The sequence below is a fragment of the Cheilinus undulatus genome, linkage group 8 (assembly GCF_018320785.1).
Source record: "Cheilinus undulatus linkage group 8, ASM1832078v1, whole genome shotgun sequence".
NCBI classification, from domain to species: Eukaryota; Metazoa; Chordata; class Actinopteri; order Labriformes; family Labridae; genus Cheilinus; species Cheilinus undulatus.
The window spans coordinates 32,185,927-32,199,945 of NC_054872.1; the positions used below are offsets into that span (position 1 = coordinate 32,185,927).

Genomic DNA, 14,019 nt, shown 5'->3' on the forward strand with positions numbered 1-14,019 from the left:
ACATTAAGTGAGCCCTCTGAGGGCTTCATTTTTCTGAGTCATGCTGATGAAAACTTCAAAAACTTAAAGAAGAAACTTGCGAGACAAGGACTCAGATGTTTTATTCTTTTTTTATTGTCAATGGTGCAATTATTCCTGCAGTATTATGCCATGGGAATGACTCAAAACATGTTATTTTTATAGCCACATATTTAGCAGTAATATGTGCAAAGCTAAAGTAAAGTGAAACTTAGACATAAAACTTACTATAGGCATTTTAGTATTAGAATAAAACTGTGTTGAAAAAACTCAGCTTGCCCTTACTTGTGATAAATAACAGTCAGACAGCAGTTGATGGAATCATACAGTGTAAAAGACAGGTACTGTCAACGGTGCATTTACTCTCCAATAATAATTTTAGATATTCTCTTAGTAAGGCCACATAATGCTACAAGGAAACAGTAAAAAAAAGATGTCTTAACAGCTATTTAAGCATTTGAATATAACGTTTTCACCCCCCTTTGCTATATGCTGCTGGTTCAAGTATGAAATGGAAGAAGGAATTGATGATTGTTATAGAGAAGCTGATATTTGCAAAGCTTTCTGTTATTATTCTGTTTTAAAGAAGGACACTTTCAGGACATCAGCTGACAGATGAAGTATGTGGTGGCTCGGCAGGATGCCTTGATCCAGTTCTTCTCAAGTGGTTTTTCACTGTCGAGTATCCCACAGTCTCCTGATGATGTAGCATCTGCCCAGTAACTACAAACAAGCAAAAAAAAAGGTAAATGGCTTTTACACATGTACTTAAATTATTGTGAAACACCCACTGTTACACCACACACTGGCTGTTTGGCTGGTACTGTCTAAATTTCTGGGAAAGAAGTGACCACACAGGGCTAACAAAAGCCAAATTATGAGTTAATGCTAGTCACAAAACATACTGGTACCAAGACTAATGTCTCTGTTTGGCCTGCAAACATTATTGAGATTATAATGTAAAAGACACCCTTTTTTTCATAGTTATTTTTAATGACTGAAACCACTGCTGGGAGGAAGGCATCACTAAAGACAACTTCTCTTTTTCCTATTTGGACAAATATATTCTGCAAAGATTCTTGATGGGTTTCACATTTAAGTGTTTCAGTGAAGTGAAAGAAATGTTTCCTTACAAAAAACACTTTCTTGGAGGATCTTTGAAAAAAATATTAATTATTCTATTTTGAAGCACTAGGTTAAGGCTTTAAAAATGCTCCTCTAAAATAAAAATGACCACTTTGAGATCCTTAAGTACACTTAGATGTCAAACATTTTCAGGTCAACTCTGTGGTGTCAAACAAAAACAGCAGCCTAAAATATAACCTGCTTTTTACTCTTTTTTTACATTAAATTTGATCAAATGAAATACATAACATACATCTTTAAGACAAGAAATATGAGCTAGGTATGAAATTTTTAGTAAAATGTCAAATGGCATAGGTGCATTGCATACTCATGAAATCAGGTGGAGGTGGAAAAAGAACAACTATTGTACTCAAGTAAAAGTACAGTTACTTTGGTTTAAATTTACTTAAGTAGACATAAAATTACTGGTCTATGAACCTACTCAAGTAAAAGTAAAAAATATTTATTTTAAAGTTTAAGTACTGAGTAGCTACTTAGGAATTATATTGTAAAATTAATCAGTCCTTACTGGCACAAACAACAAGAGAATAGATATCCAACCAGGTTGTTCGGTTAAAGTCACATCTCTACAAGAAAGTTAAATAAACAGCAAAATTGACTATATTAACTAATATCATGTAGAGTTAAAATTTACACAATAAATGTCACAGACTGGAACTTTAACTCAGCGGATAACTTCATGCATGGTGCAAATGTGTCTAACAGCAACAACAATATTCCACTAAAAACATGACCTAAGAACCCCAGCAGGGATCACTGTACAACAAATCAACACAACTAAACACATAAAAAACACATCTAAAAACTCTGCCCAAGGGCATGATGGGGAACTCTGCCCACACAACCCCCCAGATTTGAGATGGCAGTGGCTGGAGCTTAGTTTCATTGAATCTACTGAGTTGTACTAACACTTGTGGATCGAGACTGTCAAATAACACCAACGTTGAAGACCATTTGACCATTTCACTACACAAAAGCTATTATGGGATGTGATGTGGGATCATTCTCCTGCTGTGTGCTACTGTGTAGACTACAAAGATGAAAAAAGTACAAGAGTATTGTACTTAAGTAAAAGTACAGTTACTCTGGTTGGAACTTGCTCAGCTAGAAGTACTGGTAAAAGTACTGATTTCAAAATGTACTCAAAAAAGTACAAGTAAACAATAAAACTACTAGATTACAGTAATCTAAGTAAATGGAAGTAGTTACTTCCCACCCCTGCTTGGAACAGGGTTGAATGAATATCTTATCTGTCACCTCTTACACTGGGAACATTTCCAGAGAAAACAATAAACAGCCCTGATTCAGACATTTAAAAATGTAAATATCAACCTTGCAGATATGAGTGAACAGACATGAATAAGAGAGCAAGGACAAGAACACAGATGACTGATAAAATAAACCCAAATACACAGACATACGCTATCACTTGAAATAATTTGAGCAATTTTTAACCATCACCTCTTTTTCAGGGCAGAGTTGTTGACCCAGGACCATGTGCGACCTCTCTGTCTCAGCCCCATCCAGTACAGCCCGTTCCCCGTCTGGGTCAGATAGTTCTTAAAAAGACAAAAGTGACATTCAAATTTATGAAATATGATAAATGATTTTACTTCCGGGTCATTTGATGGAGGTGATCCCTACCTGGATCTCTGGGCTGGAGATGATAGCCAGATTTCCTCCTCTAGAACTGCAGTTCCTTTGGCTATCTTCCCAGTTCAGCCTGTAGGTGGACACGAAAAAGCACGATCGTCCAAATGTCAGCCATCCGTCAGCACACTGGCGGCAGCCTAGATCTGGACAGAAGAAACAGTACTGGAAGTTGTAAAAATATCAAGAATTTTACAAAAAATAACAAGGAATACATTTAAGTTGGTTCCGCTAAAGTAAATTAAAATGGCAGTATTCAAAATTGATAAACTAGTGGAATTCAACCAATCTGTGCCAGAGCAACTTGTCTGCAACCCAAACATTCCTCTTTTAGAAATGCTGTGATTGAAGAGTTAAGAGCAAGGGATCCCTGTTTAGGTGTTTGATTCAGGCCGATTGAAGCTAATGTGCAAGTCCAAGAAACTGCAGTTCCTCAAGTGTCCACTTGAGGCCTCCTGCTGAAATGCAAGAAGTCACACTCATTGTGTTAAAATCTACGGTGGCGTATTGTATTCTCTTGAAAAAAAAATCCTCCTGTTTTTACGACATAACTATCTCATTAAAACAGGATTTTTAAATTTATTTTTGATTTTCCTGTTTTTGCGAGATAGTATCTCTTAAAAACAGGATTACCCCTGACACTCTCTTGCATGACTGGTTGTTGCATTTATCAGCCAGTAATTAGGGGTGCAGGGTCAATACAGGTAAGGTAGGCTTTTTAATGTATTTTAGCTAACAGTTACATGTTTCACGCCAAATTGTGTCAGCTAACTGTTCGCTTGACCTGTTCTCTTTATGCTTGATGGTAACAGAGGAGGTAGTATCTCGTAAAAAACAGGAAAGTCAAATATAAATAAATTCCTGTGTTTATGAAATAGTATCTCGTTAAAACAGGAAAGTCAAAAATAAATGATGAAAAATAAATAAATTCCTGTTTTTACGAGACAGGAAAGTCAGAAATAAATGAATTTCTGTTTTTACGAGATGGTTATGTCGTAAAAACAGGAGAACTTTTTTTTTTATTTTCAAGTGAATGCAATACGCCACCGTAAAAATCCAATTTTTACAGCTGAACCAAACATGTTTACAGCATGTTATTGGTTGGAATATTTCATCTCTGTATACATCTCTTTGAACTGGAGGTAAAATTGTAATAATCATCCATTTGTTATAACAAGGATATGAGATATGCATAATTAGATACATGGCTGTATTTGGAGGCTTAAAACGGCTTCACTTCATTTTCTGTTTCTTAGTTGATCTTAAGTAATCTCAAGGTAGTTTTCGCTATAACAGCAACTGCAGATAGGTTTCAAACACCCCCTTTAGCAGCCAAATGGCTGATGCTACTCAAAATGTTTCCAATCTTTTCTGCAGTCTGTGATTCAGACCTGTCAAGTTTCTTTCATTGCGTTATCCTCTCAAATTATAAGGAAAACAAACTTAGAAAATTGCTTCGGTTTCATTTAAAGAGCTCTTTTCACACACAAGCATGATCCAACTTCCTCTGTGGCCTGTCTGGTAACAATTTTGGCAGTCGGGAAAGCAGAACTGACACCAAAAAGCTGATGATTGAGATATTGCCATCTACTTTATTGATCCTTGGCCTGAAAGTGCTTTTTTTTTTTGTTTTTCATACTCACATTGGAGCTGAACGTTTGGGAACAGAGCCTGGCAGTGTTCGTAGGTGCAAGTTGAAACACTGCTCCCGCTTGGTGCTGTGGTTTCCACTCTCTTGGGGCAATCTGTTGATCCAGCTTTGGCTAGAAAACAGAGACAAGTGGGAGGAGCTGTTAGAGGAAAGAATGGCGCCTGCAGGCTGCAACAGTGCAACCAGACACTCCTATTGTTAATATGCTGTTGCTTGCTTAAGCAAAACAATAATATTGCAACACTGTTATGTGTGTCTGACATACAGTGTATTTGCCATATGTATTTCATCTGTACTCTGCTGCTTTAATCAGTTAGCTGTGGGTTGTTTTTTTATGGTTCTCATCTATGGCTGCAGACACTCACGTTTCATACAGAGAATGATGATGATCAGCAGTAGCACCAGGCAGATTAGGGTGAGGAGAGCACACGCAATGCGGTACAGGCGTACATTTCCGTCTGTCTGTTTCCCTAAAAAAGGAAAGTAGCTGTGAAACCAGTTGCTGCACACAACACCAACAACAAGCAAGCCTGGGTGAAAACAAGCTGCCCTGGCCTACCTTTCTCCCCCTGCAGTTCAACAGATAAGGCGGACTCAGAAGATAAATTTTCTTTGGCTTCGTCTTTTTTATCCTCGCCATAACTGCGACAGAATTTGATGTACATGGAGAAAAGAGTACTGGAACTACTTTAAGCTGTCCTGCTTCGTCTGTCTGATCTGCCTCTTCTAGTCTGCCTGCCCTTTTAGGATGCCCCCCTTCTTGCCCTGTTTCCATAGAAACATGACGTCAAGAATCCTAAAATTATCCATGGAGCACAGTGCTCCACTTGTCCTTCAACTTCAAAAAACATTTCCTGTATCTGTCTTCAACTTCCTGATTAAAAATGAGAGAATGACAGACAATGAGTGCCTACAGACGATACAATGTAAAACAGATAGGATTTCTTCATCAAGGTCATTTAAGATGAGTATTTGTATCAAACACTGGTCAAAGACTGTGATCTTATCACTGGTACAGACTGAAAACTTTAAATATTAAAGCGCAGAATAAAGTGCTAAAAGGTTGGAAGTGTTTTTAAATAACTTACTAAAGTAGTTTTCCCTTGTGACAAACAACTGGTGTACTATGAGATCAATAACACTGCAGTTCTATTAGACAGTGTCACTGTTTTCTGTATTTTAGAACCTTAGCTGGTGGGATACAAATAAAGTCATAAAATTAGTTGAAGGTCCTGTGAGAAGCTTTGGGCTGGTAATGAAACTGACTAGCATTCATAACAAATCCTCTTGTGGCCTTTAAAAGTAAATCAGACTATTGGCATTAAGATTGATTGTTTTTCTGTTGTTATTTTTGATGCTAGGAAATGGTAACGCAGGGTAGGTGTCAACATCAGTATGGTTTAAATCATAGCTTTCAGGTTGATCTCAGTTTGTACGAGTTAATGATGTCTTCCATATACACCAATGTTTAATATGGTGTTCCTCAAGGTTCTGTGCTTGGACCAATTCTTTTCACCCTCTACATGCTTCCTCTTTGTAAATTGTCCAAATGAGGCAGCAAGACAAAAGGGCCTCTGAAAGGACTGCGCGCTGATGTTTACAGTCACATAATGATTTGGCTTTCTTGTCAGCTCCATCAAGAGAAAACCAGCTCTCTGACTGCAAACCTTCTCCAGCTCTGTTCCAGCACCAGTCCTAAACTGGTTTGGTAAAGGGTGACAGAAACTTTAAAGAATGTCTCATAATAAACAGGGCAAAAGCTTAAAGGTGCAGTGTGTAATATTTAGCCTATTAGCATTTAGCAAAACAAGCTTGGTTAAAATGAAACATAACATTTATAAGTAGATTGATCTAAATAAGTGTTGACATCTGATAACACATTTTTTAAATTTATGTTTTAAATTAAAGGTACAATGTGTAAAAATGGGACTATCAACATTTAACAGTCAATTCTGGAGTGTGATGCTCATTTCTCTGGTGATAACTGTGGGAACCAGTGAAGTTTAAAAAATCAATACATGCTTAACTGTTATTTGGTTCCTTCTATGGTGCCATAGAAACAGGCAAAATGCAAAAATCCAAGATGGCAGCGTCCTTGGAGGGGACCCTCCCTATGTATGAATAAAAGGCTTATTCTGAGTTAATTTAAAACATAAATTTAAAAAATGTGTTATCAGATGTCAGCACTAATTTAGATCAGTCTACTTATAAATGTTATGTTTCATTTTAACCAAGCTTGTTTTGCTAAATGCTAATAGGCTAAATATTACACACTGCACCTTTAACTCAGAATAAGCCTTTTATTCATACATAGGTAGGGTCCCCTCCAAGGACGTTGCCATCTTGGATTTTTGCATTTTGCCTGTTTCTATGGCACCATAGAAGGAACCAAATAACAGTTAAGCATGTATTGATTTTTTAAACTTCACTGGTTCCCACAGTTATCACCAGAGAAATGAGCATCACACTCCAGAATTGACTGTTAGATGTTGATAGTCCCATTTTTACACACTGTACCTTTAATATTGAACAGTGTAGTTACAGGGAGAGTGTGTTACTCTAATGAGCGAGGAGGAAAGGTAGGTAAATTGTTTTGTTTCCAAGCAATTACAAAAAATAAAACCATTTCAAGAAAATGAAAACATTTAACCATTTACTGTCAATAATGTTTGATTTACTTAGAAATATAGATGTTGTAACCTGACTCTAAAACTTCAATAGAAGGCATTTGGGAAAGAGCAGAGCCTTTGAACAAAAAAACGTCTGAGAGTAATTGGATGAATGTTCTGTCTGTCACATGCTTAAAGCCAATCAGAGCAACAAAGCACGTGACGTCATAGCCCCTACCAAGGAGTAAACTCCATAGAGAGCTGCATAACGCGAAACATGTCGACTGTACACGTGTCAGTAAATGACTTTTGTCTTTTTTGAAAAGAAAACAACTCAATGCTCATCTTTGTTTTTCTTTAAACAAAGAAATGCCATCAAGTTCTGATAAAACTTATGCTGTAGCAGCATCCACGCTAATGTCTTCCGCCATAATTATACCGGCTTCTTCTCGCTGCTTGCTTACATCACGACTCTGCCGCACCCCAAGCTACTGTCCCTCGACGCTGATTGGTCCTGTCACTTTGTAACCGGGCCCTAATGGTTGAGAGGGGAGCTTTGCAAGATGGATTTGCCAGTAAGAAACACCGAAAAGGGCAGATCCAGCTTTGCAAGGTTACAGATGTTGTATTAATGTCTTTTTCAACCATTAGTGTCACTGAAAATGTTTATGATGGTGCTCTCGTATTCAGCTGTCATTCTATATCATGACAGGGTGAAATAATAGGGATAACTGAAGAGGATTAACAGATATCAGCCTTTTTGTGTTTAAGACTTTTTTCCTACACCAAGCCTATAATAGTTTTGGATTTTTCATTCGCTTTTTTGTTTTTACTTTTTGTTTCGAATTTTTATTTAAAATATTTTATCCGGATTTTGTATTTAAAAACAACTCAAGACCTAAATTTAACTATTGTGTAAAGTCTTCTCCGGTCAAATCAGGGCATTTACATTCCCCAGGCTTGAGTGTACATGTCAGTCAGGCTGCTGCTGTCAAAGATTAAAACTAAGGACATTTTGTCTCTAATCTTATTTTATTTTAGTTATTATTTCTTAAAACAGATTAAAGTTTGTTAGTTTTAGTTTTGTTTTTTAAAAAGCTGTTTTTATGTAGTTTCGGTAAAAAAAAAAAGTTTTTGTTTTAGTTGTTTCATTAGTTTTAGTTGCCCTACACTAACTTTTCATACTGTCTGCATGTATGACCTTTTAAAAACTCAAGTGTAAGTTTTTATCTATTTTAGTCTGACAAAAACTAACTTACACCCTTACTTAACTTAAGTATATTAACTCCTAAGTTTACAAAGCCTAAATAATATTTGTTGCTTGACAAAGAAAAAAAAACAAAACAAAATTCCATCTTTTGTCGGGGTGTCTCTTAACTGTGATGCAATTTTAAAATTTAGGTCCAAAATAGAAGCTCCTGCGAGGAGTTTTTAGCTGGAAACAAACTTGACAGAACAAGCAGGAAAACTGATTTTATTTATTTATTTATTTATTTATTTATTTTTTGCTGTAAGTTTGTTGGATATGCCTATCACTCAGAATTATTTTCAAAAAGTGCCTCAGTTGGTAACGAGTAACTGATTTCAGTCCATTCAAATCAAGTTAATAAGTTGTATAGAGATAACAGGAGTTGCAACTTGTTAATTTGAGTTGAATAAACTTGATTCAACTGCTTGATACCAATTGAACCCATCTTTAAGTAGGTCAGTAGTTTTCTTTTAAGTTTACTCTCAGTTACACCACAAAGAATAAGTAGACACATTTTCTTGCCTTGTCCATGACGAGTCAACATTGTCTTAAGTTCCCCTTTCTTAAACTAGATTTTTTGTATCTCTTATTTTGTGACGGTTACTCAAGTGTTTCTTGATTTCATTCTTTTCAAAACCAAATGTTCTGTATAAATTACAAAACACAGAGCAGGCTTAAAACCAGCCAGCTTTTTAGATTGTTGTTTTGCCACAGTAAGAAAAACGATTGAATCTATTGCTGAGTTTATTTCTTAAATCTTTCTTAAGATTCGTTGAGTCGATGCTGTAATTAACGTGCTTTTTCCCCAAAATTTCCTGCAACAGCTTCAATTTTTAACTTCTTTCCTCTTTTCTACAAAGTGTGCAACATGTACGTCATGAATCATTAACTTCACATTCCATGTAACTTGCAACTGCAGTGTCATCATTTTCAAAAGTTAAAAGAAGACTCCTTTATTGTGCATTTACCAGAGGACAGCAATTAAATAAACTTTACCTTCTCCAATTTTAACAGGAGGGGATCCATAATATGCTTCAGAGTAGACATTCTCAGATGGACTGGCCAGCTTAGCATAATCGTGATCTTGTTCTTCCACTAGAACTGGACAGAAATAGTCACACTAAATAGACGTGAATGTCTAGCATTTCCTTTAAAAATTGTATTCCATTTTGAATCAAAGTACAAACAAATAATCATGATTTTTACATGTTATCAATTCAGCTTTTGGGAGTACTTGCTATTAATTTTTTTAAAGTACTCTAAAGAGCCTTCATGAAGTTAAAGGTGATAAAATACCTTCAGCTTCAGCCTCCTTTAGCTCTGGTTCACTGGCTCCTTCAGGCTCTTCTTTTCTCTCTCCCTCGACGGGGATGTCATGCATCTCCATGACTCTTCTCGTTTGTTTCTAAGTTTCGATTTTCAAGGGAAGTCTCTCATTCAGACCCGATGGGCTGATAATGAAGTTATGTAACCTAGACTAGTGCAGACACTGGTGCAGTCAAAGGAAGGTTGCAGAGATCCGGCACCTACAAGTGACTAAAAAACCTGACTAGTTGAACCAAGAAATGACCACTTCCTCACTAAGATTTCTCTTTCTGTCTTTGTGTTTGTGCTGAAACATCTGTTTCAGCACAAACACAAAGACAGATGTTTCTCTTTCTGTCTTTGTGTTTGTGCTGAAACATCTGTTTTATAGTGTAGAAGTAGCAGTGGCTGTAGGGGAAGGCCATAGTGTGTGTAAATTTAATGTCAACCTACTTGGGTTGCTAATATATTTTGAAATGACAGCTATTGTGAATCATATGTCCAACTCTTAACTATAAAAGACCTGAAGGATATGCTAACATACACTGTATCTAAAAGATGGGAAAAAAATCAAAGAGAAATATTTTTAGCATTTTCATCTTTATTTTCCACAAAAGTTTATGATATTAATTTACAAAAACAAAATACTATTTGCATTAAATACAGATGACTGAGAAAGATAATGAGAGCCCCATCAACATAATTTCAATAACTTTCTCATACAAATCTTGTTTTCATGCTTTCTGTTTCTTCTTTCACCAAGTAAGGAATCAACAAAAGTTGTGCACTATAAGGGTACTACATTTATTACACTCACCCTGAAATACTGTCAAAGGATAACCTACCAGAAACCCCTCTGCCTTGTGCAAAGCCTTTCTCCCACCTGCACTGCACTGTAGTTACTTATCAGATTTAATATAAAGAGTAATAGTGGCATGAAGCATTACAAACAGCCTTAACACTTTATTCCTCAGACTGTCTCACTTTTTCTTTTCTCATACGCTCACTCTCTCTTTCTCTGGTCTTTTGTTCTCCCTCAGGCACCGTACACACTCTCATTACTGTATGTCATGTAGAGAAACAGGTCCTCTTCGTGATGTTCCTGGAATAAAACCATTCAAAGAAAAAGAAGTTTAGTAAAACCAGTACCATATGCCTCTGTGCACATAGGCCGATACAGCCACTGAATTACAACATTACTCTAGCTACAAAAACGTTTGAAGCAGATTGGCTGTGTGGGAAACATGTTTGGTGTATTTTATCAACAAGTGAAGAAAACCACATGCATGTAAACTAAAACTTTGCATTTATGTCAGTAAATATGTTTGCACTTAATACATGGGATTCTCAGGTTTACACAGGGGCTGTAGTTACCTCATATACAGCAGAGAGAGGGGAGCTGGATGGGGGGAGGGAATTGTTGACAAAGAAGAAGAGGGCTTCCTCTGGTCTCAAAGACACACGCTGACGGATCAGAAAGCACAGCTGGCCCACTAAAAAGAAGAAGTAGACAACGTGATGGTCAGCAAGTGTCAAGTTTTTTGTTTCATTTCATTTGAAGAAGGTTAAAACCAACCGTGAAGTCTAACTATCACTCTGGTCATTTTGGAGACATTCAAAGAAAGAAAAAACGGATGCATTAGAAACTAAGAAAAAGAAAGAACGAGACACTTCTAAGAATGCACGAAAGCCACAAACAACTCTTTCTGTTTCTGATGCTCATTTTTAGAGCTGATAATCTGTATGTTGTTTGTACTTGCTGAAGAAGGAAACGCATGAGTAGAATAAAAAACATGAACAATGACTGATGGCATACAACTAAGTGTCCAAGGTCTTGACAATGACCAGGCAAACACAGGTCTAAGGAATGTCATTTGAGCATTTCCTGTAGAACGGGATCAAAATGTCAGCCCTTTAAAGAGGCTAATTTTTGAATTTAATTTCATTCTGTTTCCCTTTAATTTAGATCAGGTATTAACGTCAATCATAAATTTTCTCATTTCTGTATTGCCTGGTAAGGAAATGTAACATTTGTTGACAATTAAACATTTTATCAGCAGCAGGCCCCAACAAGTTTATTTTAAACTTTAAAAACCCCATAATTAAAACAAAATGCTTAAGGATTGCATTACAAAACTGTTTCTGTTGTTTATGATTTTCGGGGGGGGGGGGTTGCCCTTATTTGTGCCAGTGCATGGAGAGTTATAGCTTGTTTACATTTGCACCCACTCCACCAAGTGGGCCACACCAGCACCCGAAAACTGTTTCTTAATGTTATATTTTGGTTGACCAACCATTTTTCCCTGTATGAGTACAGGTTACAAAAACAAATCAGTCAGGCTATTTCAACCATCAATAAGACAACGGTGATTGAGCCATTCAAATTTTAAAGATTTGCTCTTCCTTTTGACTTTCAATGTCCTGGGAGACTGAATGTAGAAATTTGTGGCATATGGGTAGCAGGTAAGACTTCTATATTTAATTGTAATTTGACAGATGGAAGCAGTGGTTGTCATTATGTAGTAAGTTTGTTTGTGTGTGTTTACCTGTTAAATCTGAGGGCACTAGATATTTCTTCTTGTCCAAATCGGGAGCTCGTGACCTTGGGGCCCTCTCCACAATTATCTGGTTAAAAAAGAAACCAAAAGTAGTGAGTAATCATGTACCAAGAGGTGGTGTGTGTCCATGTACAACAGTTGACACATAAAAATGTAAAACTGAAATTATTTGGCATTATATAGACAACACAGAATTACTAATTAAATAACAATATGAGCATGGTGACAAGATTCATTAATTTAAAGTCACCAAAGTAAATATAAATCTGATCTCATCATCATATTTACCGGTATCTTGTCAGGATGCTTGGCCCGAACTCTTTCTCCCTCTGCTCTCCTCACCTCCAGTGGTACTGAACGCTGGTACTGACTACCCATCTGACAACAGCAACAGATAACATTAAGTTCCCCCACAATAGCATTATTTATCAAGTAGACAAAGGAGAAAGAGCACTGGCTGACTTCACCAACCAGTGCATTCAGTCAACAAGAGATATTGACCACCCAGTGAGCACATCAGTGTTTATTGAGACATGAGATGGAGGCATCTTTTCATCAAGTGTTCAGATAAGGTTAAATGAGGGCTGGTTGGTATAAAAATATACATTTGTCATGTGTTTTTGCAGTAGTGCTTAAGCAAAGTAAAATTATCTCAATACATCTGGTAGTATTGACCGAGGGTTGGCAGGGACCTTTATCAATGCTGGACTACTTTATGACATAATTAAATGATCATTTTACATCTTTACATTAAAATGAAAAACCATTATCTGTTTAAATTGAATATAGGAGAGTACACTATTACAGTGCAATCATTTACTGAATATTGTATATATTTTGGAAAAAAAAAATCACCACAAAATGAAAACCATTCTCCTAATACAGCACTCTAACATTAATATAACTTCTTTATAGTTTTCCTTAAATATGAATATAAGAACAGTTTTCAAGTATATTATCGATTGTAAGTAACATTTTAACCACATTTTACACTGTCTGACCAGACACTCCTAGAGCAATGCCACTGATAATAAAAGCTGATAAGAATGATTCACGTTATTGCTGGAATAAAGAGTTTTATCGGCGTGAACAAAGTGAAACTATTGATGCACAAATTCGCCCACAAAATATCTCTTTGAGGGTCAGCCACCCGACGACTGACCTCTTCGTATTTCTCGTTTCTGTGTATACTTAAAAAAAGAGATGTGGTCACAAGACACCAGCGTCGGAGTTCACTGTTGTTCGGGTCATCGTGGACTGAAGCCACGTCACATTTCACAACACCAAGACTAGCTACCGCAATCCTCCTCGGGCTGGTTTATCGAAAATGACCGAACCAACAAGAACACCCATGGATAAACTAAATTCAAACGTGTACACATTTGGAAATAACATGAATCTATGATTTTGCCAGGTGTGTACATAACAAACGGTAATGCCAGCTAACGACAGCGGCAGCTATTGCTAACAACTGTAGCTAACGGATACAAAGACGATACGTTCACATACCTTAGAAAAAAATGACAAAAACAAGTTTCACTTGAGACAAACGAAAACAAATAAACTCCACTGGTCCCTTGAGTCTTCTGGTTTCCCAAAAGAAATCCCTGTGCCCTTAACTATTTCTAAAATTAAAGATACACTGTTGGGGAATGCGATGTATGTCAAAGATGTCGACTGTTCTACTGCTGAACGAAAACAACAACAAATGCTGCAGCGCCCACCCATAACATCTGTGACCAATCAGAGAAGAGTATATAGATTGACAGCGAAATCTGTCCACCCAGAGTGAAGAAAGGGCAGGGCTTCAGTGCGTTCATTGGATAAACTGTG

At 36.8% G+C, this 14,019-nt stretch overlaps 2 protein-coding genes across 3 annotated transcripts; both read right to left on the reverse strand.

Moving 5' to 3' along the window:
- Positions 1–91: 91 nt before the first annotated feature.
- Positions 92–9,815, reverse strand: si:dkey-26c10.5 (uncharacterized protein LOC563797 homolog). Of its 2 annotated transcripts, XM_041792676.1 has the most exons (7): positions 9,620–9,815; positions 9,320–9,424; positions 4,831–4,935; positions 4,458–4,577; positions 2,809–2,960; positions 2,626–2,723; positions 92–741 (listed from the first exon to the last, which is right to left on the reverse strand). In XM_041792676.1, the coding sequence occupies exons 1-7, from the start codon at positions 9,708–9,710 to the stop codon at positions 615–617; spliced, it is 798 nt and encodes a 265-aa protein (XP_041648610.1). In that variant the 5' UTR covers positions 9,711–9,815; the 3' UTR covers positions 92–614. The 2 variants fall into 2 exon arrangements, with proteins under 2 accessions (XP_041648610.1, XP_041648611.1); XM_041792677.1 differs by lacking the exons at positions 9,320–9,424; positions 9,620–9,815 and adding an exon at positions 5,025–5,211.
- Positions 9,816–10,209: 394 nt separating this feature from the next.
- Positions 10,210–13,895, reverse strand: zgc:92606 (uncharacterized protein LOC100000242 homolog). The gene is made up of 5 exons (XM_041792545.1): positions 13,696–13,895; positions 12,475–12,564; positions 12,175–12,253; positions 11,003–11,121; positions 10,210–10,730 (listed from the first exon to the last, which is right to left on the reverse strand). The coding sequence occupies exons 2-5, from the start codon at positions 12,562–12,564 to the stop codon at positions 10,665–10,667; spliced, it is 354 nt and encodes a 117-aa protein (XP_041648479.1). The 5' UTR covers positions 13,696–13,895; the 3' UTR covers positions 10,210–10,664.
- Between the last annotated feature and the right edge of the window lie 124 nt (positions 13,896–14,019).

What these genes read in the sequence shown, in the direction of transcription:
- si:dkey-26c10.5 (XM_041792676.1), bottom strand. Translation starts at nt 9,710, where the DNA reads ATGGAGATGCATGACATCCCCGTCGAGGGAGAGAGAAAAGAAGAGCCT. An exon ending in CATCATTCTCTGTATGAAAC is followed by an intron (nt 4,578 to 4,830) that starts GTGAGTGTCTGC and finishes TCTGTTTTCTAG; the next exon opens with CCAAAGCTGGATCAACAGAT. An exon ending in CCCAAACGTTCAGCTCCAAT is followed by an intron (nt 2,961 to 4,457) that starts GTGAGTATGAAA and finishes TCTTCTGTCCAG; the next exon opens with ATCTAGGCTGCCGCCAGTGT.
- zgc:92606 (XM_041792545.1), bottom strand. Translation starts at nt 12,564, where the DNA reads ATGGGTAGTCAGTACCAGCGTTCAGTACCACTGGAGGTGAGGAGAGCA. An exon ending in AGCATCCTGACAAGATACCG is followed by an intron (nt 12,254 to 12,474) that starts GTAAATATGATG and finishes TTTTTTAACCAG; the next exon opens with ATAATTGTGGAGAGGGCCCC. An exon ending in CTCTCTCTGCTGTATATGAG is followed by an intron (nt 10,731 to 11,002) that starts GTAACTACAGCC and finishes GTTTTATTCCAG; the next exon opens with GAACATCACGAAGAGGACCT.